Source organism: Meles meles, chromosome 18 (genome assembly GCF_922984935.1).
Source record: "Meles meles chromosome 18, mMelMel3.1 paternal haplotype, whole genome shotgun sequence".
NCBI classification, from domain to species: domain Eukaryota; kingdom Metazoa; phylum Chordata; class Mammalia; order Carnivora; family Mustelidae; genus Meles; species Meles meles.
Window position 1 is genome coordinate 41,615,702 of NC_060083.1, and position 26,559 is coordinate 41,642,260.

The 26,559-nt window shown below is 36.2% G+C and overlaps 1 protein-coding gene and 1 pseudogene across 1 annotated transcript; one reads left to right on the forward strand and one right to left on the reverse strand.

Moving 5' to 3' along the window:
• Positions 1-2,926: 2,926 nt before the first annotated feature.
• Positions 2,927-26,546, reverse strand: FBXO47 (F-box protein 47). Its single transcript, XM_045985901.1, has 11 exons — positions 26,382-26,546; positions 23,777-23,986; positions 23,163-23,333; positions 20,423-20,499; positions 18,544-18,621; positions 16,113-16,221; positions 10,437-10,613; positions 9,179-9,325; positions 8,371-8,513; positions 4,003-4,162; positions 2,927-3,345 (listed from the first exon to the last, which is right to left on the reverse strand). The coding sequence occupies exons 2-11, from the start codon at positions 23,958-23,960 to the stop codon at positions 3,233-3,235; spliced, it is 1,359 nt and encodes a 452-aa protein (XP_045841857.1). The 5' UTR covers positions 23,961-23,986; positions 26,382-26,546; the 3' UTR covers positions 2,927-3,232.
• The window catches only part of LOC123929823, a 44,153-nt pseudogene continuing 34,520 nt past the window's right edge, over positions 16,927-26,559 (forward strand).

Below are 26,559 nucleotides of genomic sequence, written 5' to 3' on the forward strand. Positions count from 1 at the left end.
TTTGGGTCATCTTTCCTATCTTAGTGATGCTTCAATAAACCAAGGAGCATATGTCCATGACCTGATTTCCTACAGGTTTCACTGCTATCTGCTAGTAGAACTGAAAAGGCATCTGTAATCATATAATTGAGTACTGTCCTATTCACTTAAAGAAACTGACTCTCAAGTAATAATCACACAAAGAGATAAAGGTTTGTTTTTATTAACATAAGATGGTTCTTCCGGTTGCATCTTTCCCTGCACACCTCATGCTTGCTCTAATCTCCACTGAAGGTGGATGACTATCCTGGCAATAAAAATCTTTGTTCTTGTTGGAAGAATGGGAAGCATGAACTAAGTCGTCAAAGGACGGGGAAAGTGTGAAGTCAGGTGTCTATTGTTCATGCTGTGGAGAGCAGCCTGATAAGCAACCACTTGAACTTCTGGAATGATTAAGCAGCTTCCCGAATACAGTAATTTGTGGCCTGCATTGTGAATATGATAAAGAAGTTGAGGGATCAGAAGGGCATGAGAAGGAATTATCAAAAAAAAGTGTTAAGGATAGATGTTCCATGGTTTCTTAAGGCACAGAGTATTTATCACAAGATATAAACTTTAAATTCGTTTCTAAGAAAAGAAGTGTCCTCAGTTTATTAGTATGGTGTGTATGTGTCTAGAAACAACAGTACGATAAATATAATGATGTAGCCATGGGCTCACTTTCTAAGAGAGGTAAAAATCAGCTTCAAATGAAAGGAGATTGAGGGAATCACTCTTAAAAGGAATAAAAGAGCTAGATGACTAGGTCAGTCTTCTAATTTAGGAAAAGATATAGGATAAATTATCTGACCTGTTAGCAGCTCACATTGTTATGTTATGACTGTTCTAAAGTTAGTCATAAGTGGACAAGCTCTTAGTAATTTCAGGCTATGCGTTTTGCTAATACTCCTTGTTTGGTGGTACTATGAGCGTCTATTCTGTCAATAAAACATTGACACCAGTGACAACAAATGCACTTTTGCAAATTAATCTCCCAATTAAACATTTGATATCACACTTTATTCCTGACTCCATTTGGAAAACAAAAACAAAACAAAACAAAAAAACCAGGCTGCTAAACTGAGGAAATTGCAAGTTTGGTTTCGGTGTTTTTATCTATTGATAACTGAATGAAGTCAGTTTATTTTTATTGGTAGTGAGACAGTATCATTTATCTACTGCACCCAAAGAATGAATCCAATTTTTTATATTCCAAATTTTGGAGGAGGGATAATCTCACAATTATCCAGGATAATATAATAATACATGTAAAAAAATTTTATAGTAGCAGTCACGTCAGTTCAAGTGTACAGGAGATTTAAAACCTGGGTCAAAAACGTGTAAAGTTAAACCATGCTTCTTTCGTAAACCACTGTGGGGACTTGGATAATTCAAGGAAACTTCACAAGGCCAAATTTCTTTCTCTAAGAGAATGAAAATATCTATTGAACAAAATACTAAAAATATTCAGTATATATTAAAATTTTTACTTTTTCCTCTACCCTTCTTTCCCTGCCCCAAATAATCTAATGGGTATACTGTCAATTTGGAATCACCAGTGTTTTGATAAATATATGGATTAGGCTTTCCAGAGCATGTACAGGAAAAAGAGTGAGGGGGGAAGAAAATGCTAAAAATCAAGGTATTATTTTGTATTCTGGTCTTTGCCAATTTTTAATTCTTATAATTTAGTTGTGGGCGAATTCTTAAAATGAGAGGAAGAAAATGAAACCAGGAGAAAAGCAAGAACTTTGTTTCTGCATGAATATGCAAATACTAAACTCTGGAGAAAAAAATTTCTGCCATCGATGAAATTATGGTTGGACGATTCATCATGGAAAGGTAGTTAACTTCCAATATTTCAAAAATGAAGGTAAGTGCCTTTGTTACTGAAATATAGTAAAGTCTTTTATCACAATTTATATTTTTCCCCAAATTTTCACTCTTCCTCTATCTTATTAAACTCTTGCCAAATACTTGAGAATTTCCCACAAATTACACAATTTACACCCCATTTCTGTGGGTAATTTCCATATTTTCTAGTGTTCCTTTCCTTCCTCAGCTGCAGAGGTGAGTTAAGTCAAAGGCTTAGAAAAAGAAAGCCATCCTTTAAGAAGTCCAGTAGGAATGAGTACATCTTCAGCAGAAATAAAATGGTCAAACCCAAGGAGAAGAAAATGGGAGATCCACGAGGGCCCCAGCATGATTTCAACCCCGTGAGACACTGTTTATTTCTATTTTAATAGTAAAAGTGGTGGGTAAATGCTAGTCAGACTGAAATAGTCCCGGAGCATCTTTGGAATGCATTTACTGGAGTGAAACCCCACTCTCAGGGCTGCCCTCCCTATGCACGCTGCTTCCAGGTTCCCTCAAGCCCCGCTCTTTAAGAGAGAGAGGAAAGCTTTAGGAAGAAGTGCGAATTATTTGTGAAGATTGTTCTGGCAGCAGAATGGGTACTTTCTTTCATTTTATATTCTCCCTTATTTGCAACATTATACTCTAATCTCCAGGAAGGAATAAAAGATGACTTAATTGTATTAAGACAACATATACTTTCCTCTATTTATAGACTTTTGTCTTAAAGAAGGAAATGTGTATGTATGTGTGTGTGTTTGTATGTATAGAAATATACATACTTATATACGTATGAATATATATATACACACACACTTCCTTTAGTTTTTGATCTGTTAGTTCATGTAAAACATCAACAAAATATAATGTTCTATGCCATAAGGTGGTAAAAAATGTGACTTCTATCTGCACATTCCAAAGCATCATATTACAGTTCTTTATAAAGCATTCTAGGTGATGTCTACACGACCTAAGCAAAGTGAACATACAGAAGCCACCTAATGAATTTGAGTCACCTCTACTTACAAAACAGAATTTTCCCTTGCTTCCAACATCCAACACATACAGGTTGGCTCCCAATTGGGCACTAATGCTCTATGTAGTTGGGGTTAGGTTTACCAAAACCTGGAAAGGCACAGCTTGTTTTCTGGAGAAATCTCAATACACTCTTGGGTTTGCCTGTAATTTTTATATTAATAATGGTACAAGCAGTTGCTTCTAAAATTCTGTGCTTTGGAGTTTTTAGGGGACTTAGGTCATAAAAAGTCCCATGGATGCTATTCTTTGAGTGTGGAAAAGTAGCACTCTTTCGACTGTTTCTTCGGTGAGGTATTCTTGAAATGCAAGACTTCCTGGGTATTTAGGTAGAAAGAGTATTCATGGTCAAATACAAGACCTCCTTATGGAAGTTTGCCTGAGCATGCACAAGATGGAACAAATTCAGAAAGCTTCTGTCATCTTCGTCACGGTCTCCTGTATGCCACACACAGGAGTGGACAGTAGGGAAAAGAAAATGACAGTTAAGTTTTTAAATAAATGATTTATTTGGAATAAGATGTTCCAATTGTCCCTAATAATAGGTAACAGAGGACTAGTCAGTGATCTTTACTAAGTCAGGGAACTGTATAAGAGCACTGAAAAAGGAGTCAGAAGAAAACGATGCTGCTCCATGCTTTACTGCCTCTAACTCTATGACCTTGGGCAAGTCAAGTAATTTCTCTAAGCCTTAGCTTCTCATCTGTAAAATAGGGCTGATTATCATGTTGGCTACTTAATAGAACTATATAATTCTTAAAAGATAATTCTATGTGTTGAAACTAAACAATATAGGGCGTCATTATGGTGATTAGGATGGTTGGGAAGTGAGCAAGTGAATGTTTTGCTGTGCAAAACTGGAACTAGCTCCTTTTAGAACAGACCCTTCAACTTTAGGTTTTCCATTAAAATCCATGCGAAATTTAAAAAGTAGCAAAACCAAGAGCTAAATATACCTTGTGGAAAAATAAACAAAAAATGCTTCTTCTATTCTTGGTTTACAAGTGAAAGTCTACATGGAATTTGCAGTTTCAAGTGGAGACTAGAATGCATTGTAGTCACACCTGTGCACCATCTACAAGCACACTCACTCACCGGACATAACCAACTGAAGCATTTCCATTATAACACACGCGAATGCATTCGCCACACTCTGCAGGAAGTTATTTCTTTCCATAGGAGTGCTAAAGACTTTACAGACTTTTTGCATCATTTTAACTGTCCAATCCATGCAGTATAGTTCTTTCTCACAAACCTGATTTCGATATAAAAAGAGTAATGGTAAAGAAAACACTAGAATTTGAAAGTGGTATTGACAATGAGGGTTTATGACTTTACATAATTTATTACACATGACATCATATCGAGTTTGTAAGTGGGAAATGCTCCTACAACTAGTTTTCCTTTCCTTTCAAATGGTACAATTTTAGTGGAAAAAAGTGTGATGTAAATAAAACCTCTGTCCAAGATTATCACAGCATATTATTCATTAAGGTAAGAACTAATACTACAAATAATTGTTAAACATACCAAAAATAAGACTTCTGCTCATTCATTCATGCAGTTATTATTTATTGAGCAGATGCTAAGAGGTGGAGATACAATGGTTAAGCCATAAAGACAGGGCCTCTATTTTCCAGGAATCTAGTAAGGGTGACAAACGGGCAATTTTAATAGGCAAGAGAACTATGATCTTATCAATTCTCTACCTTGAGAGTTGTACAGAATATTTATCTATTACTTAAAAGATAAAATATTTAAGGGACAACTAGGTCGCTCAGTCGGTTGGGCATCTGCCTTTGGCTTGGGTCACGATCCCAGGATGCTGGGATGGAGCCCTATGTCTGGGCTCTCTGCTCAGCAGGGAATCTGCTTCTCCCTCTCCCTCTGCCTCTCCCCCTGCTCGTGCTCTCTCCTCTCTCTTGCTCACTCTCTCTTGCAAATAAATAAATAAAATATTTTAAAAATAAATGATAAATTATTTATTTATTTATTTATTAATGTTTTATTTATTTATTTGACAGACAGAAATCACAAGCAGGCAGAGAAGCAGGCAGAGAGAGAGAGAGGAGGAAGCAGGCTCCCCGCTGAGTAGAGAGCCCCATGTGGGGCTCGATCCCAGGACCCTGAGATCATGACCTGAGCCAAAGGCAGAGGCTTTAACCCACTGAGCCACCCAGGCACCCCAAGGATAAAAATATTTAAAGATTACATGTTAATAGTTAAGCTGGCCAAAAGGAAAAAGGTTTATTTACTAACATTCTAAATGGCCAATTTAATTCACATAGCCAAATAATATACAATATGAAAATAAACCATATAGTAGTGCAACATTTAGTTATAATGTAAACTTAACAGGAAAGATTTGTTGACTATGTACTATGTGTAAGGCACTGTTCTAGGCACTATGAAACAAATAAGTCACCTAGTCCTGAATGTCAAAGAGCCCAGTCTCTTCTGGGAGATGATTTACCCCACACATAAAATGGTTTAAGAACACTAGTAGTTGGGGTACCTGGGTGGCTCAGTGGGTTAAAGCCTCTGCCTTCAGCTCAGGTCATGATCCCAGGGTCCTGGGATCAAGTCTCGCATAGGGCTCTCTGCTCAGCAGGGAGCCTGCTTCCTCTTCTCTCTCTGCCTGTCTCTCAGATCCGTCTGTCAAATAAGTAAATAAAATCTTTTTTTTTTTTTTAGATTATTTATTTATTTATTTATTTGACTGACAGAGATCACAAGTAGGCAGAGAGGCAGGCAGAGAGAGAGGAGGAAGCAGGCTCTCCACTGAGCAGAGAGCCCGATTTGGGGCTCAATCCCAGGACCCTGGGATCATGACCTGAGCAGAAGGCAGAGGCTTTAACCCACGGAGCCACCCAGGCGCCCCTAAATAAATAAAATCTTAAAAAAAAAAAAAGAACACCAGTAGTAATTGAAGATGAAGAGAAGACAAAACTGATACCACTTAGAGAAAATGAGTGATCAGCACTGAGATGTTTATCAGGGTTTTTTAGGAAAGTCAATAAAGGTGACTTGCTATAGTGCTGCCAAAGTAACCTTCCAAACACTTAAAACTCACCATGGCTCTCACCTTCCTAAAACTTTTCAGCAGCTCCCTATTAGAGGATGTGTTCAAGACCTGCAGAATGGTTGGCAAAACCTTCCTTACCTAGCCTCTCCCTTCTTATTGCCCTTCCTCACCTCCTCCTCCTCTGCACATTCTACTCCTGAAATAATACTGAGTGGCTTACAGTCCCGCAAATACATGCAGTTCCATCTCTCTCTCTCTCTCTGAGGCAATCTGCTTAATTACTAAAATAAATATTTACACTGTGAATGTAATTAATTTGATAGCTTTCTTCAGTTTCGCATTTTAAGAAAAGCCACCGAGGTTTTATTCATGTTTTAAGCTGTTGGTTTGGTAAAGATTCTTGTATCTATTCCATAGGAAATGCATTACATCACTCATTCCTCACAACAGTCACCTGGAAGACTATTCTAGTGCTTCTAAAGCACTGGCTGGGGTGGCATCTGTGATGGTAGGCAAATCAGTGAGATTTCCATGTAACGTACGCAAGTACATGTTAGAATAATTTGCACACACACACCCACCCCTCATCTCCTGGCGAACTAAACTCCCATTCATTTTTTTTTTTTAAGATTTTATTGATTCATTTGACAGACAGAGATCACAAGCAGGCAGAGAGGCAGGCAGAGAAAGAGGAAGGGAAGCAGGCTCCCTGCTGAGCAGAGAGCCTGATGCAGGGCTCGATCCCAGGACCCTGAGATCATGACCTGAGCTGAAGGCAGAGGCTTTAACCCACTGAGCCACCCAGGCGCCCCAAACTCCCATTCATTTTTAAAAACCTATTTCTGCTGGGGCTGGGGAAGCCTTGTCTGTGCTATATTCACCCAGTACTGGCTCCCCTCTGCTATGTCTGTTTGTATCTTTTTAATACACATATATTTGTACTTATCACACTGAATTTATTTATATATACCTTGATAGATCTCAAAAGACCTTAAGGAGGACGTGTGGGTGGCTCAGTGGGTTAAAGCCTCTGCCTTTGGCTCAGGTCATGATCCCAGGTCCGGTGATCAAGCCCCATATGAGGCTCTCTGCTCAGCGGGGAACCTGCTTCCTCCCCTCTCTCTCTCTGCCTGCCTCTCTCCCTACTTGTGATCTCTGTCTGTCAAATAAATAAATAAAATCTTAAAAAAAAAAAAGACCTTAAGCAGCTTTTGGTCGGAGATTTGTTCCATTAATTTCCATACTCTTAGAATCTCACACAGTGTTAGGCCCACAGTAAAACATTCAGTGTGTTTAAATGAATGAATATTAAATACATTTTAATGTTTGTTTGTTTGTTTGTTTGTTTGTTTTTGAGAGAGAGAGAGAGCGGCGTGGAGGGCAGGGCAGAGGGAGAAAGAAAGAGAAAAATCTTAAGCAGGCTCCACATCCAGTGTGAATTCTGATGCTGGGCTCGATCTCATGACCCTGAGATCCTGACATCAGCCAAAATCAAGTGCTGGATACTTAACCGGCTGAGCCAACCGGCTGAGCCACCCAGGGAGCCCCCTCTAACGTTTTTTTTTTTCTTTCTTTTTAAAAAGATTTTGCTTATTTATTTGACACAGAGAGAGTGAGAGCACAAGCCAGGAGAGAGAGAAGCAGACTCCCTGCTGAGCAGGGAGCCCTACGCAAGGCTTGATCCCAGGACCCCAGGATCGCAAGGCTTGATCCCAGGACCCCAGTATCATGATCCGAGCTGAAGGCAGCTGCTTAACCGACTGAGCCACTCAAGTGCCCTTAATGTTTTGTTCTGAAAAACATTTTAACTATACAAAAGTGGAGATAATACTATAGTGAACCCCCAATATCCATTCCCTAGCTTCAGCAATTACCAATCTTGTCTCCTCTCTACTACCATTTATTTTCACATCCTCTCCTGCTCCCCAATGATTATTTTGAAGCAAATCATAAAAGCTGTTTTTAAATGGAATCTTTAAAAAAGAATATAACTCGGCAGAGCTGTATAATGAAAATATGGACATTAAGTGGGGTGAGATTAATATAAGGAATTATTCCAAATATGATATTACATTATATATATTTTTAAAAATTTAACTATACATAAGATAGATGTTTAAGGGTGCTTGGGTGGCTCAATTGGTTGAGCAGCTGCCTTCAGCTCAGGTCATGATCTTGGAGTCCGGGGATCGAGTCCCGCATTGGGCTCCCAGCTCTATGGGGAGTCCGCTTCTCCCTCTGACCTTCTCCCCTCTCATGCTCTCTCTCTCATGCTCTCTCTCACAGAAATAAATAAAATCTTAAAAAAAAAAAAAGATACTTAAGTACTTATTCTTTCAAAATGTTCTGAACATATTTCAGTTCCTTCAGGGCAGCTCCCTGGTAAGTCAACTATAATGTTAAACACCTTGCTAGAGAAAAGCTTGTTTTTTACTTACCAAAGCCAAAAAGACTATCAGCTTTGCCAGTTCAATGGCCCGTCCATTCACAGCTTTACTCGCCATGAAAGTGAAACAGATGTTGTTTCCACTTAGGATTAGGAGACGTGCATTATTCTCTAGGAGCCACTCACGGGGAACCACTTTTGTTAGAGGAAGAAGAGTTATTTAGTGAGAAATTACATAATAGCTCTAGTAAACATCATTAAATACATGCAATATTATATTACCTTTTTGGAAATACAACTAGAGCCAAGGGAAAAGCACAGAAAAAAATGCTGTAGTTTTGCAATTACTGCATTCAACCAGAAACAGAGATTATTGCCAAGTTATAGTGGCTTTTACAAATGTCCTAGCAATATAGTCAAAGCATTTCTCCCACACACAGATCAAAAGGCAAGGTGATCTAATTCTATGTAAGCAAAGAAAACTTATAACCTTTAGAATCTAAAGGATTCTGCAGGAATGGAAAAAAACTGTTTTCCTTTTGAGCCAATAGGAGAAGGCTTTCTTCTTACACAACCTAGGAGGTTGTGAGAATTTGGAATTTGCAAATGGGAATAACTGAGCTGATTAAATTATGAAACTTTCAGATAATAATAAATATATATTTATTGGCAATTGGAGGAAAGGAAATTGATTATATGCATTCTCTTCAAACATATACCGAACTCTTCAAATATTTTAGAACATTTATTGATTTCGAATAGGCAATTCATTTGTTACCTGTAGAATTATCCTTACAATGTTATAATTGTATTCTAAGAATACATTTCTACTACTCTGTGTGGTAAATATGTACGTTTACCTGATAGTTCATCTACAAGACTGATAACATCATCTGCTGTCCACTCTTTGGTGCCTGTGTCATACAGTAATTTAATAGCATCAGCCAAACCTTTCAGACTGGATTCATCTGTAGGTCCTTCTATCATTTTCTGCCAAATCACCTGTCCTGGATAATTGAAACAAAAACTAGGCTATGACAGAATAGTTGGCTTTGTGATAAAGATTCATGGATTGTTTAAAAAGGAAATTGGATGGCATTACAGAATCCCATTGCTTATATATGCTACTTTCATAATGAAAAGTCAGTTCTGACAACAGTATAGGTGTGAACGTCTCTGACTGATGTGACGAAGTTTAGCAACAATTGCTACATGAAGTAAAGAAAAGGTAGTTTTACCAAGAAAATAGTGCTTCTAGTTCAAAGATAATGCTACTCCTATAACAAAAATTACAATGGGACGCCTGGGTGGCTCAGTAGGTTAAGTGTCTACCTTTGGCTCAGGTCATGATCAGGCTCTTTGCTCAGCAGGGAGCCTGCTTCTCCCTCTCCCATTTCCCCTGCTTGTGCCTTCTCTCTCTCTGTCAAATAAATAAATAAAATCTTCCAAAAAATTATAATAAACAATTAATGTAATCTTATTAAAATCAAATGAAATCTGATATCCTTCCAAAAAGAGAACATGCTGTATTTGAGTGTCTTCCAAACATTAAATATATCAAAACACAGTAATCCAGTCAATTTTTGAATCTTTACCTATGAGCAATTCTCCTTGTGAATTACACATAAAATTTAATCCCAGATTGGCTTCCTGCTGCTACTTTAAACTGGTTACCTCCTGATATAGGTAATGTGAACCAAAGAGCTGCATGCTAATTTTAACATTAATCTAAGCCAAACTTAATTAAAAAGGCAAAAAATGTGCATAATCATATTATGCACCCCAAATTAGATAGAACATCAATTTAACTTCTACTGTGTTTTACAGACAATATTATTCCCTTCCAGCAGCAATATAATCTTGAGGTAAGGTAATGTTTAAAACTGAAAAGTAGTCATTTTTAGGTACACCAGAGATGACAGGAATATATTTGTTAATGGCCTGTAGTCTTGAAGCTTAAGCTATGCATAAGCTAATATAGTATATATCTATGAAATCATGAAACACAGTTTAATCATTAGGAATGAGGAAACTAAGAGGTATAAAAAGATATGCTTCCTAAAGTAGAAGTAATTAACATTTTTGAAACATACATCCCTAAAAAAAATGGATGCTCACCATCTTGAGGAGATATTGGTCCGAAGATGATATATAATAATCTTGCCTGATTCACCATTGGCCATGGTTTTAATATACGTGTCAACCAAAAAGCAGAATCACTTCGATGTATCCAATGATCAAGCAGGACGTTCCTACAGAACAGTCTTATCCTTAACTCCAGTTTTCGGGCACTTCCTATGAAGAAAAAAAATTGTAAACCATTCTTCCTAGAAAGGCTGATGTACATACTGGATATGCACACAGTGGATATGGTCAGTGATAGACACCCGTAATATACTTTGTACTGAAGTGTTACTTCATTTTCCTTTGTAAAAATTTTAGATTACCAAGGGACTATTTTTTTTTTAATATTTTATTTATTTGACAGAGAGAAATCACAACTAGGCAGAGAGTCAGGCAGAGAGAGAGGAGGAAGCAGGCTCCCCGCGGAGCAGAGAGCCTGATGCGGGGCCCAATCCCAGGACTCTGGGATCATGACCCGAGCCGAAGGCAGAGGCTTTAACCCACTGAGCCACCCAGGTGCCCCTCAAGGGACTATTTTTTAAACAATTTTATTAAGATAAACTTTATACAGCATACAATTCAGTGGTTTTAGTATATTCACAGATATATACAGCCAGCACCAAGTCAATTTTAGAACACTTTTATCATGTCAAAAAGAAATCCCATTTTTTTTAAGGTTTTATTTATTTATTTGACAGAGAGAGACAGCCGAAATAGAGAATACAAGTGGGGGGAGTGGGAGAGGGAGAAGGAGGCTCCCTGCTAAGCTAGGAGCCTAACACGGGACTCATTCCCAGAACCCTGTGATCAAAACCTGAGCAGAAGGCAGACACTTAACGACTAAGCCACCCAGGCGCCCTAGAAATTCCGTTCTTTTAGCTATCACACCCCATACCTCCATTCTTTACTACCCCTAGACTTAAGTAACATTGGTCACTTAATCTATCCTCTGTCTCTAAAGATTTCCTTTTTCTAGACTCCACAGGAGTGAAATCATGTAGTATGTGGTCTTTTGTGACTGGCTTCTTTCCTTTAGCACGTTTTCAAGCACCCATGTTATGGAATCTATCAGTACTTCCTTCATTTTTAAGGCCAAATAATATTTCATTGCATAGATATATCTCATTTTGTTTATCCATTCACCTGCTGATGGACATTTGGGTTGTATCCAAAGGTCTATGACAAAAAAATGGCTATTACAAACAATGCTGCTATTAACTCTGGTGTACCAGTTTCTGTGTAAACATATGTTTTTCATTTCTCTTGCAGATAGGCCTAGGAGTGGAATTTCTGGGTCATATAGTAACTCTAGGTTTAGTCATTTGAGGAACCGCCAGACTGCTTTCCAAAATGGCTGCACCATCTTATATCCGGACAAGCAATGTATGGAGGTTCCAATCTCTCCATATTCTTACCAACACTTGTTGTTATATGACTTTTTGATTCTAGCTGTTCTAGTGGGTATGAAGTAGTATCTTGGGTTTATCTTTTTAAACAGACTTATCAAAATATATATGATTTACATGCCAAGAAATTCACTCATTTAAAGTGTATAATTCAGGGGCACCTGCATGGTTCAGTCATTAAGTGTCTGCCTTCTGCTTGGGTCATGATCTCAGGGTCCTGGGATTGAGCCCTGCATCGGGCTCCCTGCTCCACGGGAAGCCTGCTTCTCCCTCTCCCACTTCCCCTAATTCTGTTCCTTCTCTCCGTGTCTCTCTTTCTCTCTCTGTCAATTAAATAAATAAATAAATAAAATATTAAAAAAATAAAGTGTATAATTCAATAGTTTACAATCTATAATAATATTGGGGTGCCTGGCTGACTCCGTCAGAAAAGCATGAGACTCTTGAAGTTGAAGTCGTGGGTTCATGCCCCATGTTAGGTGTAGAGATTACTTAAATAACTAAACCTAAAAAAAAATCTATTATATTGGGGTGCCTGGGTGGCTCATTGGGTTAAAGCTTCTGCCTTTGGATCAGGTCATGATCCCAGGGTCCTGGGATTGAGCCCCAAGTTGGGCTCTCTGCTCAGCAGGGAGCCTGCTTCCCTCTCTCTCTCTCTGCCTGCTCTCTGCCTACTTGTGATCTCTGTCTGTCAAACAAACAAAATCTTTTTTAAAAATCTATTACATTATTTTTAAAAACTGTGGTAAAAATAAATTTATTTATACATATATAAATATATAACACAAAGTTTGCCATCCTAACCATTTTTAAAATGTACAATATAGTGGCATTACTTACATTCACAATGCTGTTCAACCATCACGACTATTTATTTCCAAAACTCTTTATCACCTCAAATAGAGGTTATTAAGTTATTAAGCAATAACTCTCCATTTCCGTCTGCCCCCAGTTCCTGATAACTTCAAATCTGCTTTCTGTTTTTATGAATTTGCCTGTTTGAGGTACCTCAGTTAAGTGGAAACATAATATTTGTCCTTTTGTGTCTGACTTATTTCACTTAGCATGTTTTCCAAGTTCACCCATTTTAGCATGCATTAAAACTTCATTACTTTTATGGCAGAAAAATATTCCATTGTATAAAGAGCCAACGTTTGTTTTTTCCCTTCCTCTGTTTATGAACGCCTGGGTTGTTCCCACTTTTTGGCTATATGAATAACGCTGTGGTGAACACTGGCATATGAGTATCCTTCCAAGTCCCAGCTCTCAATTCCCTTAGGAATACCTAGGAGTGGAATTGCTTGGCCATATGATAATTCTGTGTTTAGCTTTTTGAGAAATGGTCAAGTTTTTTCCATAGTTGTGGCACCATTTTACACTTTTATACCATGTATGTTCTACTTACTTGTAGATAAGACAAGAGTAAACGGAACATCTATTGATCTAAGGCCATATGAAATAAGTACCCCTTGATGTATTAAGCCAGGTAACACAGCATCGGGAAAGGCTTTACAGAGGAAGTCTGGCAAACTGGGTCTTAAAAGATGAGGAGAGATGGTATTTTAGAAAAAGAGAGAGGGAGAGAGAGAGAGAAAATGAATAAAAGATATGAGGTAGAAATGTGTAAGAGATATGTGAGACAGTGAGGGAAGAGGTAAAGACTATTCTATGACAAGCAGAGACAGAGAATAGTGGGGAATAAATTTGAAAAAGTAGACTGGGATGAGAATGTGAAAGCCAGTATAAACAGTTTGGACTTTATTTTGTTGACATTGGGGAGCCAATAAAAGTTCTTCGTCCTTGGGGCGCCTGGGTGGCTCAGTGGATTAAGCCGCTGCCTTCGGCTCGGGTCATGATCTCGGGGTCCTGGGATCGAGCCCCGCATCGGGCTCTCTGCTTGGCAGAGAGCCTGCTTCCTCCTCTCTCTCTGCCTGCCTCTCTACCAACTTGTGATCTCTCTCTCTGTCAAATAAATAAATAAAATCTTTAAAAAAAAAAAAAAAAGTTCTTCGTCCAGGGAGGGATATGATAAAGTAATTTTGCTATTGTTTCATTAGACTTCAAATCTGCCTTTTTGATCCATAATTTGTTTCATAATGAAATATCTTAAGCCGGGGCACCTGGGTGGCTCAGGGGGTTAAAGCCTCTGCCTTCAGCTCAGGTCATGAACCCAGGTTCCTGGAATCAAGCCCCGAATCAGGCTTTCTGCTCAGCAGGGAGCCTGCTTCCCCTCTCTCTGTCTGCCTCCCTGCCTACTTGTGATCTCTCTCTCTGTCCAATAACTAAATAACATTAAAAAAAAAAAAAAAGAAAGAAATATCTCAAGCCATCAGAAAAGCAGAGATATCATAACAAATATTGGATACCGGTCACTTAGCTTTGTCAAGGCTTAACTTTTTCCTATATTTTCTTCAGATTTTTAAAAAATAAATAAAACAGGTATGGATACAGCTTCTTGTATATCACTCCCAATCCTCTTCCCCTTCATCCTTAGAGGTAATCACCACCTTGAATTTGGATATTGACCCTCTTGTACTAGTCAGGGTTCTCCAGAAAAAACAGAATAAACAGGATGTGTGTATGTGTATGTATGTATATATTATACATATATATATGTATGTATGTATATATTCCTCAAAATAAATTCTTCTCCATGTATGTATGTGTATGTGTATACACTCACACACACACACACACATACATACACATACATACATGGAGAAGAATTTATTTTGAGGAATTAGCTCACAAGATTATGGAGGTTTGGCAATCCAAAATCTGCAGGGTATGCTGGCAGACTAGAGAACAGAGAAGAGTTTCAGTTCAAATCCAAAGGCAGTCTGCTTGGTAGAATTTTTTCTTGCTTGGGAGGTCAGTCTTTTTCTACTAAGACCTTCAAGTGATTGATGAGACCTACCCTTATTATGGAGCTAATCTGCTTTACTTAAAGTCTACTGATTTAAATGTTAATCTCATCTAAGAAATAACTTCAGAGAAACATCTAGAATAATGTTTGACCAAATACCTGAGTGTTGGGTATTGATCCAGCCAAGCTGACATACAAACTTAACATCCTATCTCCTAACTATGTTCTTATATTTAATACAGGTATATTACCATAAAGAATACATAGAATTATTTTACATGTTTTTAATTTGTATATAAATAGTAACATGTTCAAAATATCCTTTGGTTATCTTTCTCTCACCTTACATTTTGAGACTTATCCATATTAATACATGTGGCTTTCATTCATACATATTAACTACAATGGTTTTAACTGTATGGATAGTTTTTTTTTTTAAAGATTTTATTTTTTATTTGACAGAGAGAGAGAGAGAGATCACAAGGACACAGAGCGGCAGGCAAAGAGAGAGAGAGAGGAGGAAGCAGGCTCCCCGCTGAGCAGAGGGCCCGATTTGGGGCTCTATCCTAGGACCCTGGGATCATGACCCGAGCCAAAGGCAGAGGCTTTAACCCACTGAGCCACCCAGGCACCCCAACTGTATGGATACTTAATTCATTTTTCCATTCTCCTGACGAGGGGCATTTGGATTGTTTGCAGTTTTCATGCTTACATGCTGTAATGCTCATTCTTACACAGGTCTCCTTATGCACACTGTGGGAGTATCTCAGAGTGAAACTGCTAGATTGTAGGATTCCGTAATTTTAAAACTATGAAATATCTCATATACATAAAGGTTTAAAGAATACTATAATGAACACCTTTATATCCTCCATCCAGTCTTAATTAATAAAATATTATTCATACAGTTGAGCCCTCTGAATACTTCTTTCTCTAATCACGTGCCTCACAATCTAATTCAGTGTTTATCTTCTCCTTACATTTCTTTGTCCTTTTACTACATATGGATGTCATGATTTTCTTTCTTTCTTTTTTTTTTTTAATATTTTATTTATTTATTTGACAGACCGAGATCACAAGTAGGCAGAGAGGCAGGCAGAGAGAGAGAGAAGCAGGCTCCCCACTGAGCAGAGAGCCTGATGCGGGGCTCGATCCCAGGACCCTGAGATCATGACCTGAGCCAAAGGCAGCGGTTTAACCCACTGAGCCACCCAGGCGCCCCTCGTGATTTTCTTTTAAACATACTTTCGAACTCTACTATGTTTTTTTCTATTTTTAATGTTAATTTATTATCTATTAATATAATATAATCTATTAATATAATACATATTAATGTATCTATCTTAAATGTTAAATGTATCTGTATAATATTAACTGTGAATTGTAGTTTTTTTTTACCTGGTTTGCTGCAGACAACGGTCTGCATCTTACGGGAGAGATTAGTCAGCTCACATAAGAAGTTATACACACGATGGCACTCGAGTCCATCCCAACCTGCCGTTAAGGTCTGAGAATAATAAAATGAAGGAAATATTACAGATGTCCTGACCATCAAATCAAAATATAAGTCACTGCTAGCTTATGAGCATAACTGCTATAGCACATGATCAAGGTGATGTGCAATTTTTATCTACTATCAAAAATTCAAATTAATAAGAAAATATACATAAACAAATCCGAGAAATGCCCCCAAATCCAGTTTATTTTTGGTTGTCAAGGGAGTATCCTTTCAGAACACTTTAAAATGGTGCTGAATCCTGAACCCTGACAGTATGGGCAAAGTAACAAAGACCAAAATCCTAGAGCACAACATTAGATACGTGGCACAGCCAACTGTGGTTTAGTTTTCAACAGAGTCCCTTTGACTTCCTCTAGTTACCATTTATGATACTGCTTACAAATGAGAATGATCTCATCTTAATGTGACAATTATGAGCACTTACTGATAACATTCTGATGCGAGTGAGCAAAAATTTTTTATTAGGGCAAAGTTTAATATTTATCTTTGAGCCAACCAGAATGTACAGTTAAACATATATGAAAAGGAAATTCAAATGGCATGCTAATCTATAGTTAGATTTTGAAAAGGTTGATTAATCATATCAATTTTTCTTAAAATAGTTGAACTGGATTTTAATAGTTTACGAATCAATCACATTTCCTGTGCAAGCACATAGAAGAAACTGCTAACAACAGTTACTTCTGTTGAAGGCAACTCGGTGGACCATGAACAGGCCCTGATGGTAGACTTCCTTTTCATTTTATACAGGTTTGTACCTTTTGAATTTTATATAAATATATGTGTTTATATTACCCGTCCTTCCTCCCCCAAAAGCAAAAACATATCTTAGAAGAGAGATGGTAGGAGGGCCTACGCTACTGGAATCTGGGCATGCAGATGGTGGTTGGCAGGCTGGCATATAGAGCAAAATTGTTGTAAACTTTGCAAGGTATTTTTTTTTAAGATTTTATTTATTTATTTGACACAGAGAGAGACCACAAGTAGGCAGAGAGCCAGGCATAGAGAGAGGGGGAAGAGGCTCACCACTGAGCAGAGAGCCTGATGTAGGGCTCGATCCCAGGACCCCAAGATCAGGACCTGAACCAAAGGCAGAGGCTTAACCCACTGAGTCACCTAGGCACCCCTGTAAGGTTAAGTTTTAAATAAGTTATTACAGTTGATCCTTGAGAAAGACAGGGGTGAGCGCCCGGGTGGCTCATTCATTAAGCATCTGCCTTTGGCTCAGGTCATGATCCCGGGATCCGGGATCAAGTCCCACATCAGTCTCCCTGCTCTGTGGGAAGCCTGCTTCTCCCTCTCTCACCCCCACTGCTTGTGTTCCCTCTCTCTCTCTCTCTCTCTGTCAAATAATAAAATCTTAAAAAAAAGAAAAGAAAAAGACAGGGATTGGGGCATTTACACCCCACCCAGTCAATTTTGTCTTATCCAAAACTTAACTATTAATAATAGCCTGCTGCTGACTGCAAGCCTTTCCAATAACGTAGTCAATTGACATATATTTTGTGTGTTGTATGTATTGTCTATTGTATTCTTACAATAAAGTGAGAGAAAAGAAAATGTTATTAAGAAAATCATAAGGAAGAGGTAATACACTTATAGCACTGTACTGTATTTATTGAAAAAAATCTGTATAAGTGAACCTGGACAGTTCAAACCCATGTTCTTCAAAGGTAAACTATACATTTAAATTGCTTAAAACAATACAATAGATTAATAATATACCATTAATATTGAATAACACTAAATAATAGTATTAATCTTCTTTGTTTATAATAAAAGATTAGTCAAAAACTTTTTAAAAATCAGGTAGTTGATTTTTTTATCAGCTTGAGATCTAATTGACATATAACATTGTGTAAGTTAAAGTATATAATGTAGTGATTTTACAACTGTACATACTGCAAAATAATTACCACAGTAAGGTTAGTTAACACATCTACCATATTCCAAAGCTTTAATTTTTTTTCACTTCTAAAAATCACATCTTAAATAACTAGCACAAAACTAAAAATTCATTACATACACACACATGTGCGTGCCACCCCACAAGATTTCTAGTCTTTACAACTGGCTGGAAACTTCAAGTATATTGGTATTGAGCAAATAAACGTTTTGAGAAATTCAAGAAAAAAATCTGAGGTGGCAAACATACTGTTAGATTAACACTTCCTCAAATCTTTATAATTTTATTTTGTTCTCTTTTAGATTATTATTATTTTTATTAACCTATGGAAATGTAGACTACATGCTCTACCTGTTAACACTTCAAAAAACATGCCTTTTCCTCGTTCATTTAAAAAAATGTACCTGTAAAAATATGCCATAACATGGTAATCCTAAACATTGGATAGGAGCTGCACAGCCATTGAATTTAAAACAGGAAACCTGTAAAGAGAACAACTATTAATTCCTCTTTTACAATGGAACTGTACAATGATTGGACATTCAAATTTAATGGAAATATGCAGGAATATTTTCCCTATTAATTGAAAATAATGAAAAGGCTAAATAACTAGAATTGTGTTACATAAGATCACAAAAGAAGTATAAAACCGAGTGTCTTAAAGGAGTTTATAATTTATTTAGAATAAAATAGACACATGTGAAATTATTTTGATAATTCAGGTTAGAATATACATAGATGTGAAAATGACTAAATACACACTATATTAGACACTGTGAAAGCAGAAACGATAAATTTGGGAATGATCAAAACAGCTTCTGAAGCATGTGAAAAAAGCATTGTCTTAAAGTAGGATTCAAATATAAGGAATGAAAAAGACAGGAAAGATAGGTGAGGGAAAAATTAAGGATAACATTGTACAGTGGTAGGAATGAAAAGCTTTATGTGGGAAGAAAGATATGACATACTTAACTGGGCTCAGTGTAGTAGGGAGTAAGGTTGCATTGTCAGGAAGAGCCCTAAATACCATCTATAGACTTTGGACCTTATCTTGCCGAAATTAAGTAGCCACTGAAAGATTTTTAAGTAAGAAAATTAACTCAATGAAAGGGATGCTTTGGGAAGAATAACCTTGATTCAGCACACAGAATGTCTTGCAAAGTAAAGAAAGAGATGGCAGAAAGATTATCTGAGAAACTGCTCTAATAATATAGACCTGAACTCAGTGCAAATACTGACATGAAAAAAAGCGAATGCATCAGAAACAGTTTGCATACTATTGAGTGTAGAACTGAACCATCAGTGTTGGATGTATGTTTGAGTTTGTATATTGAAAATCAACACTTATACAGAGATTATGCCTAAACACATGGATACACATTCAAGTCATAAATTACCATAAAAGTTTTATTTTTTAAAATGTTTTAAAGATTTATTTATTTTAGAGAGAGTTAAAAGAGAGAGTGTGCTTGTGTGCATGGGGGTGCTAGGGGCAAAGGGAGAGGGAGAGAGAGAACCTCAAGAAAATTCCACATTGAGGCCTGAGCCTAATATGGGGCCCAGTCCCACAACCCTGAGATCATGACCTGAGCTGAAACCAAGAGTCGGATGCTTAACCAACTAAGCTACCCAGGCATTCTCAGAAGTTCTGTTATTTAATATTAAAAATACCTTCCTGGGGCACCTGGATGGCTCAGTGGGTTAAAACCTCTGCCTTTGGCTCGGGTCATGATCCCAGGGTCCTAGGGTAGAGCCCCGCATCGGGCTCTCTGCTCGACTGGGAGCCTGCTTCCTCCTCTCTCTCTCTCTCTCTCTGCCTGCCTCTCTGCCTACTTGTGATCTCTGTCAAATAAATAAATAAAAATCTTAAAAAAAATACTTTCCTTGTTTTCATACATTCATAAACAGTAAGAGTAAACATTCAGAAATTATTTCATTTTAATAAAATGTCTAAATTACCACTTTAAAACAGCCTCAGGATTCTCATGTAGGTTAAAAAATACTTTTATACTCTGATAACTCTAATAAACTTGAATGATATTCTCAGTTATACATAAAAATTATTTTATGATAACTAAAAGACTACTACATTTTGGTGTTTTATAATCTCTGGATACTTGGTATAGTATTAGATTATCATCAATCAGTTATTAGTACTAATTCACAAAATTCTACTAATTGAAGATGGATCTAAAATGGTCCATCCATAGCTTGTTAAAAAGCTGTAACAAATAGCTTTACTAGAAATCAAGATTGTGAACCAGTTGAGAAGTGTGATCTTACTTCTGCCAGTATTTTGTGAATGTACTTTAGTCTTTCCCTTGTGGGTAGCAGCAACGTACATCTTTTAAACAGTAGACCTGAAAACATAAAGAGACACATGAAAAAAATGACAACGATACAATTAATGTAAAAGTACCTGTAAAGCACAGCGTAACATTTCCTTGAAAGTCAAGTATGGTAAATCACAGTGGACTGTGAGCTGATATGATTCTGAAGAGGAAGTTTGGGACCAAACACTTACAATATATGGTGTTTACCAAGTAACTGTGATGTCCACTAAGTGGTATAAAAATCTTACAAAAATGATGAAATTGATATTATAAGATAGATATAGAAAATATTTAGATTAAAAAAGATACAACAACAGACACAAAGATGCACTAGTAGAACTGTATCTTTATTCTACAGAAAACAGATTCCAATATTTCTTGAAATTAACATGTTCACAAAGGAAAATGCTTTAAGAGTTGTTAATGTAAAACATGGAAAGAATGAGAAAAGCGATTTTGTATTCCTTTCTCCATATAAAAAATTTTTGAATCGTAAGCACTTAAAATTTCAGAGGTTAGAAGTTATTTTCACTCACAGAAAGTATTCAGTTTGGATGAAATACCCATTTCTTCCTTCAAAGATATCCTTTTATGGGGCTTACATGTTAAGAATGTATAGAATTTTGTGTTCAGATATTTTAAAAAAGAAAAAAAAAACCCTTCAATTTCCCAGTGAGACATGTAACTTGAACTACAGTGACAGAAGTGTATGATTTGTTCCCTCTAACTTTATGTGTCTGTTTTCCTAAAATGGCAATATATTGTTAACATTCCTATAAGGGCAATGTTACTAAAAATAAGATATATGGTAGGAAAATCAATACCTGAATATCATGAATTTCTCCATCTTTATCTTCCTTGCATTTACTTTTTTTTTTTTTTAAACGTATATGATAGCTACTTCAGATAATTCTGTAGACTCTATGGGAATCCAATTTATTTTTAGAAGTTGCTATGTTTGGACAACACATGACCAGAATTGAGTTTGAAATATAAACCCTCTGTATTTTTGTACATAAAAAGACATTTTCAATGTTTGGTTTTTAAGCTGAGTTCTTTCCCTTTCATGTTTTGGCATCCAGTCCCATGGCAGATCATAGCTGGGGAAGTGTAAGCTATAATTGTATGCTAGTTGCTTTTTCTAATGTAAAACTCCTATTTTTGAGGATTGCAATTTACCATAAAAACCAATACTGGCTTATTTATTTATTTTTTTAACACAGGTGCTCTGCTATACCCTTTAGAGACTAACTTTTAAAATTTCTTTCCACTAAAATAGAGTCAGATGTAATGTTCTTTTCACACTGGCCATCTGCTCTGTCTTATATGAAGAAGCAAATTATAATTTATAATCTTCAGAGCACAGAATTCTGAAAATGTTATTTTAATGTCTGAAAACAAGAACGGATCAGATAGGAAAGGCAACATGAGAAAACGGTAAGTACATCAAACATTTACCTAAAAAATCAGTCATAAGCCAGGTGTCTGCACCAAAACTAAGTGGAAAGTTGAAATCATTACATGAATGAAACTGTGTTTAAAAGCTGGCTATTAAGATCAATACATGTTTGTATTTTTCACTGAATTATCCATATATTTATCTTAATGTTGTTTTGCTTCTTTAAGTGATTGAATCTTGGTTAGGGAGAAAAAAAATTCTTTCAGATCAAAACCATAAAATAAGCTCTTTTACTGTACCACTTATTCTACAACTAAGGATGTTTGAAAAAAGATATTTACAATGACAAGTAGCAAAAAGTCATTGCTATATTCTGTTACAGGCTTTACTAAGTCCAACCACAAATACTGAAACACATAACACTGTAATCAGATTGCATACCTTTCATTTACTCTTATGAAACTAAATCTAATTAATAGTAATCTTATTAATTTATCAAATATACTTTTATGTATTTATATACATGTATATAGTCTTATTTTATTATCTTAAAGCTAGGCTTCCTTGCGCTACTAAAAGGTAATAACCATTTAACTTAACTATTATGACTTTATTTAAAAATTGGAAACATCACCTTAGCTTTTGGCTTTATTGCCATGTTTTGGTTAATTATAAGGTAGTTTCATAATTAAACTGGTGCCACTAGTCAAGTCAAAATTAGAATTTTATTTGAGTACATCAATGAATGGGGTAAAAGACATAGATGATTCTAAATCAAGGGAATGGATTATATGGAATTTCCTTTGATAAGATTAATTATAGTGTAATAATTTATTAATAAATATGTGGAGTACTTTTAAAAAAATTGTTTCTGATAAGAGAATAAGTGATCTTCCACAATAATGTGTTTACATTTCTTTTCTATTTTAAGGATTAGATTATGGTTGAAAGAGAAAAGAAGTTCAGAAATAAAATTCATTAGATCCCCAGGAAGTATAGGAAGTACATCAATTTCACTGGAAAGTCACCTAAACAATAAGGAAAGGTGACATTGTATGCACATGAAACCACAAGGACTGATACTTTACACTAAAGCTCATTCTCTCACTTTTAAAGATAAGTATAAGGGACTATTATGGAAAAGTCTCCACACTCAAGAATAAAAGCATCATAGAAATAGGCACATTTTAAGAAATATCCCATTTCCCATAGGCCTTACGGCATTCTTTAATAAAATCCCCTTAATTAAGTGTAGTTCTTTACTTGTTACAATTCTCATTACATAAATTACCTAGAGATCTGTAATGTTCCAGTATGGCAGAGTCTTGTCTCTTGCTAGGCAGCTCAAGGTTATGAAAATCCTGTAGTAAAAGTCTTTTGCTTCCTGACGAGGTTGAAATATAATTAATAATGTGCTGGCTGACTGTTTTGGACACCATGCTTAGCATGCTGATATCCTTCACTACCAAAAGAAATACATATATATATATATATATATATATATATAAATAGCTTAATTACAAGAACATCATTATTAGTGCAATCTATTAACTTATAAGTTAGCTCATCAATAATATACTAATAATAAAATATATAAAAAAGTGGAGGAAAAGGGAAAATTTTTAAATTGTTTTAAATCTCCTGTTCAATGAGTTGGAAATACTTAGTGATGTAACAGTTAAGTTATAATTAGAGGCATACTTTAAAGAGTTTGAATGCCACACTTTCTTCATTATATCCCTTACCTAACAATGATGAAACCAGAAAATAAACATAATGTAAATACCATTAACATTCTAGCAGGGCCTAAGATGACAAAGTAGTTCTTGCGGGGGGGGGGGGGGAGGGCGGGGGGAATAAAAATTCAAGCATCTATATAGCCTACTCATAGTTCCCAGACCTCACCTGATAAATATCTTAAGATTATTTGGAATATTTCCAATGGCAAGGCTTTAAAATTTCCAAGCGTTGATAAGGGCTGAGAATCTGAGCCAAGGGTGTTGGAAAAATAGCTGCTGGATCGACGATTACTACGTCTATATTTCTGGTTGGGAATCAAAGTGAAACTGGTATTTATTCTAGATGCCATCCTTTTTCTTATCTCATGAATTTATCCTGGTTAGAAAAATAAAATACAAGAGACAAAGGAGAAAGGAAAATTATAGCAACAAAGAGCTGTTTTGTAAATGGAGAAACTGATACCTTGTTGGTAAATAGCTGTCTATCTATTTACAAAACTTTTTTTTTTAAGTGATTTCTACCCGTGCTCGCTTCGGCAGCACATATATTAAGTGATTTCTACCCACATCGTGGGGCTCAAATTAGGACCCCAAAATCAAGAGTCACATGCTCTACTGACTCAGTCAACCAGGAACCCCTCTATTAACAAAACTTTTCATATAATGTCTAATTTACAGAGCTCCCACCAATTAAGAATGTATTTATTCATCTCAAATGATATGAAATGTTTAAAAGTCTTTTCCCTCTTAGCCAAATATTCTAGATAAAGAATTTTAGTAGAATAAGAGACATGTATTTGGATGAGATATAGTCTAAGAAAATATGCAAAATCTTTAAAAAGTAAGATATGACAGAAAAAAACCAATATAACAAATTCAAAACATTCAAGATCTGTCAATTAGTATGTTGCTTTTATAATCTTTACATTTAAAAAAATCAAAATATTATTGTAGCTTTAAAATTTTGTAGTGAAGTTTTTCCATTTCTTTCAAACTGAGTACTGATATTTTCTTTGTTGGAAGCAATAAAAATAGAGACAAGAAATAGAAATTCTAACTTTAGAACATTTAAAATTTACAAGTTCTAACAGATTAAGAAGATTGCATTACTATTACCAATTATGTGCTGTGCTGTATAACACAAATAAATAGTGAAATTAAAGTCCTGTAAAATTAAAAAGATTAGAATAAATAAATGAACAATAATTTTCCTCCTAATTCCACTTTTGGTTACTTACAATTCTTAAGAAGGGCCTACATAACTTGATTTTTAAATGAACATTTCTTAGAACTTATTAAAATCACTGATAATTTACTTACACCAAAAAATAATTCTTAAAAAATATTCATAATAGGTGACTTTGTGTCACTATTGCGCCAATTCAGAAAGCATTGTCTTTTGTACATTTACCCATACATGTACATAACTACAACTCTAAGCCTTCCTGTTTCTGAAGTAACAACTAAGACATTTCATCAAAGAGTTACAAATACATCTGACCCAAATGCATATTCTCCTTTTGTCACAAACTTACTAAAATCACATTGTTACTTACTCATCTAAAAGGTTACATATCAACTTAAAATCAGTTATACTTCGAAAACATGGCCAAGAAATTTAGTTCTTAGTGAAAAACATACTGTGAACCTCCTTTAAAACCATACCAATAGCACTCTGCTTAAGCATTCCATGAGCACTTCAATTAGAAGCTATTTTAAAATAATCATTAAAATTACACAAGTAACATATTGCATTGTCAAAAAAGTTTACAAAGTACAGCAAGACAAAAGAAGACACTTAAATTGACTTATAAACTTTGGTTTATATCACTCCAGAATTATATATATTACATACAACTATATATAGAATATATATATATTCTAACAAAAAAGGATCACTGTTCATACTATTTTGTAACCCGCTTTTTTCAATGGTAATGAAAACTAACTTCATTCCATGCCAATAGGTACTTCTACAAGTATATATATTTTAAAGGCTGCATGTAAATAAATGGAAAAATGTTGATGAGGTTGTTTTTAACTTTCACAGTAGGCACTTTAAAGCATTTTCATTGTAATAAAATTATAAATCGGGCCTAGGATTTGTCCGGTCTGTGAAGAACATGTAAAGTGGGACTTAGATGGGGCCTTTGGGCTCTTCAGAGACTCACTGACCCCTGGGACCCCGGGGACTTCAATGTCAACCACTGAGTGTATATATTTAAACCTCTGAGGATTAAAACTCAATGGGCCCCTTCTTCTAACACCGAAGTCTCCTCTTACAATTCCTTATTTTCCTCACTCAGACCTGGACGCTTTGCGGGGGGAATACAGGCTTTTCTGAAAATCCCCAAGGTGTAATCCCAAACTATTTACGGTTTTCTCCCTCTTCCCCCAAGAGAATGAGAATCATTGACCAAAATAATAGTAATAAAGTTTCCATGCCTCCGTTCCACCCCACTCGTTATTGACTGCGAAAAGGTTTGAGGGCCTTCTTGGCTGAACTTCCCCCTTTCAGAGAAAACCGTCCAACAGCAATTCACCACAATTTCTATTTTGTTCCAACCTAAGAAAACCCCTTAGAAGAGACCCACTCCTGCTAGGGTACTGGCCCCAAACACCTCCAGAGAGCCAAACCGGGGACACCATAAAGCAGAAACTGGCCGATATAAGAATCAAACCGCATGGTGATGCACTTTTTTACCCCCTTCAGTCAAGGAAAAGATGAAACTATCTCAAGAAAGTACTGGGGAAAAAAAATCTCTTTTTACCACAGATTTTGACAGTTTTCCGCCTAAGGAATCACAGGCAAATGGGACTTAGCTGTTCTGCCCCACCATCCTCAAATTTCTTAATGTTTAAAAAAGAAAATTTCTCCTCAGGATTTTCCCGCCGGGTTGAGGGCGGGTCCAGCTCCGGTCGGCTCCGGAGCTGCGTTCCCGCCTCCCA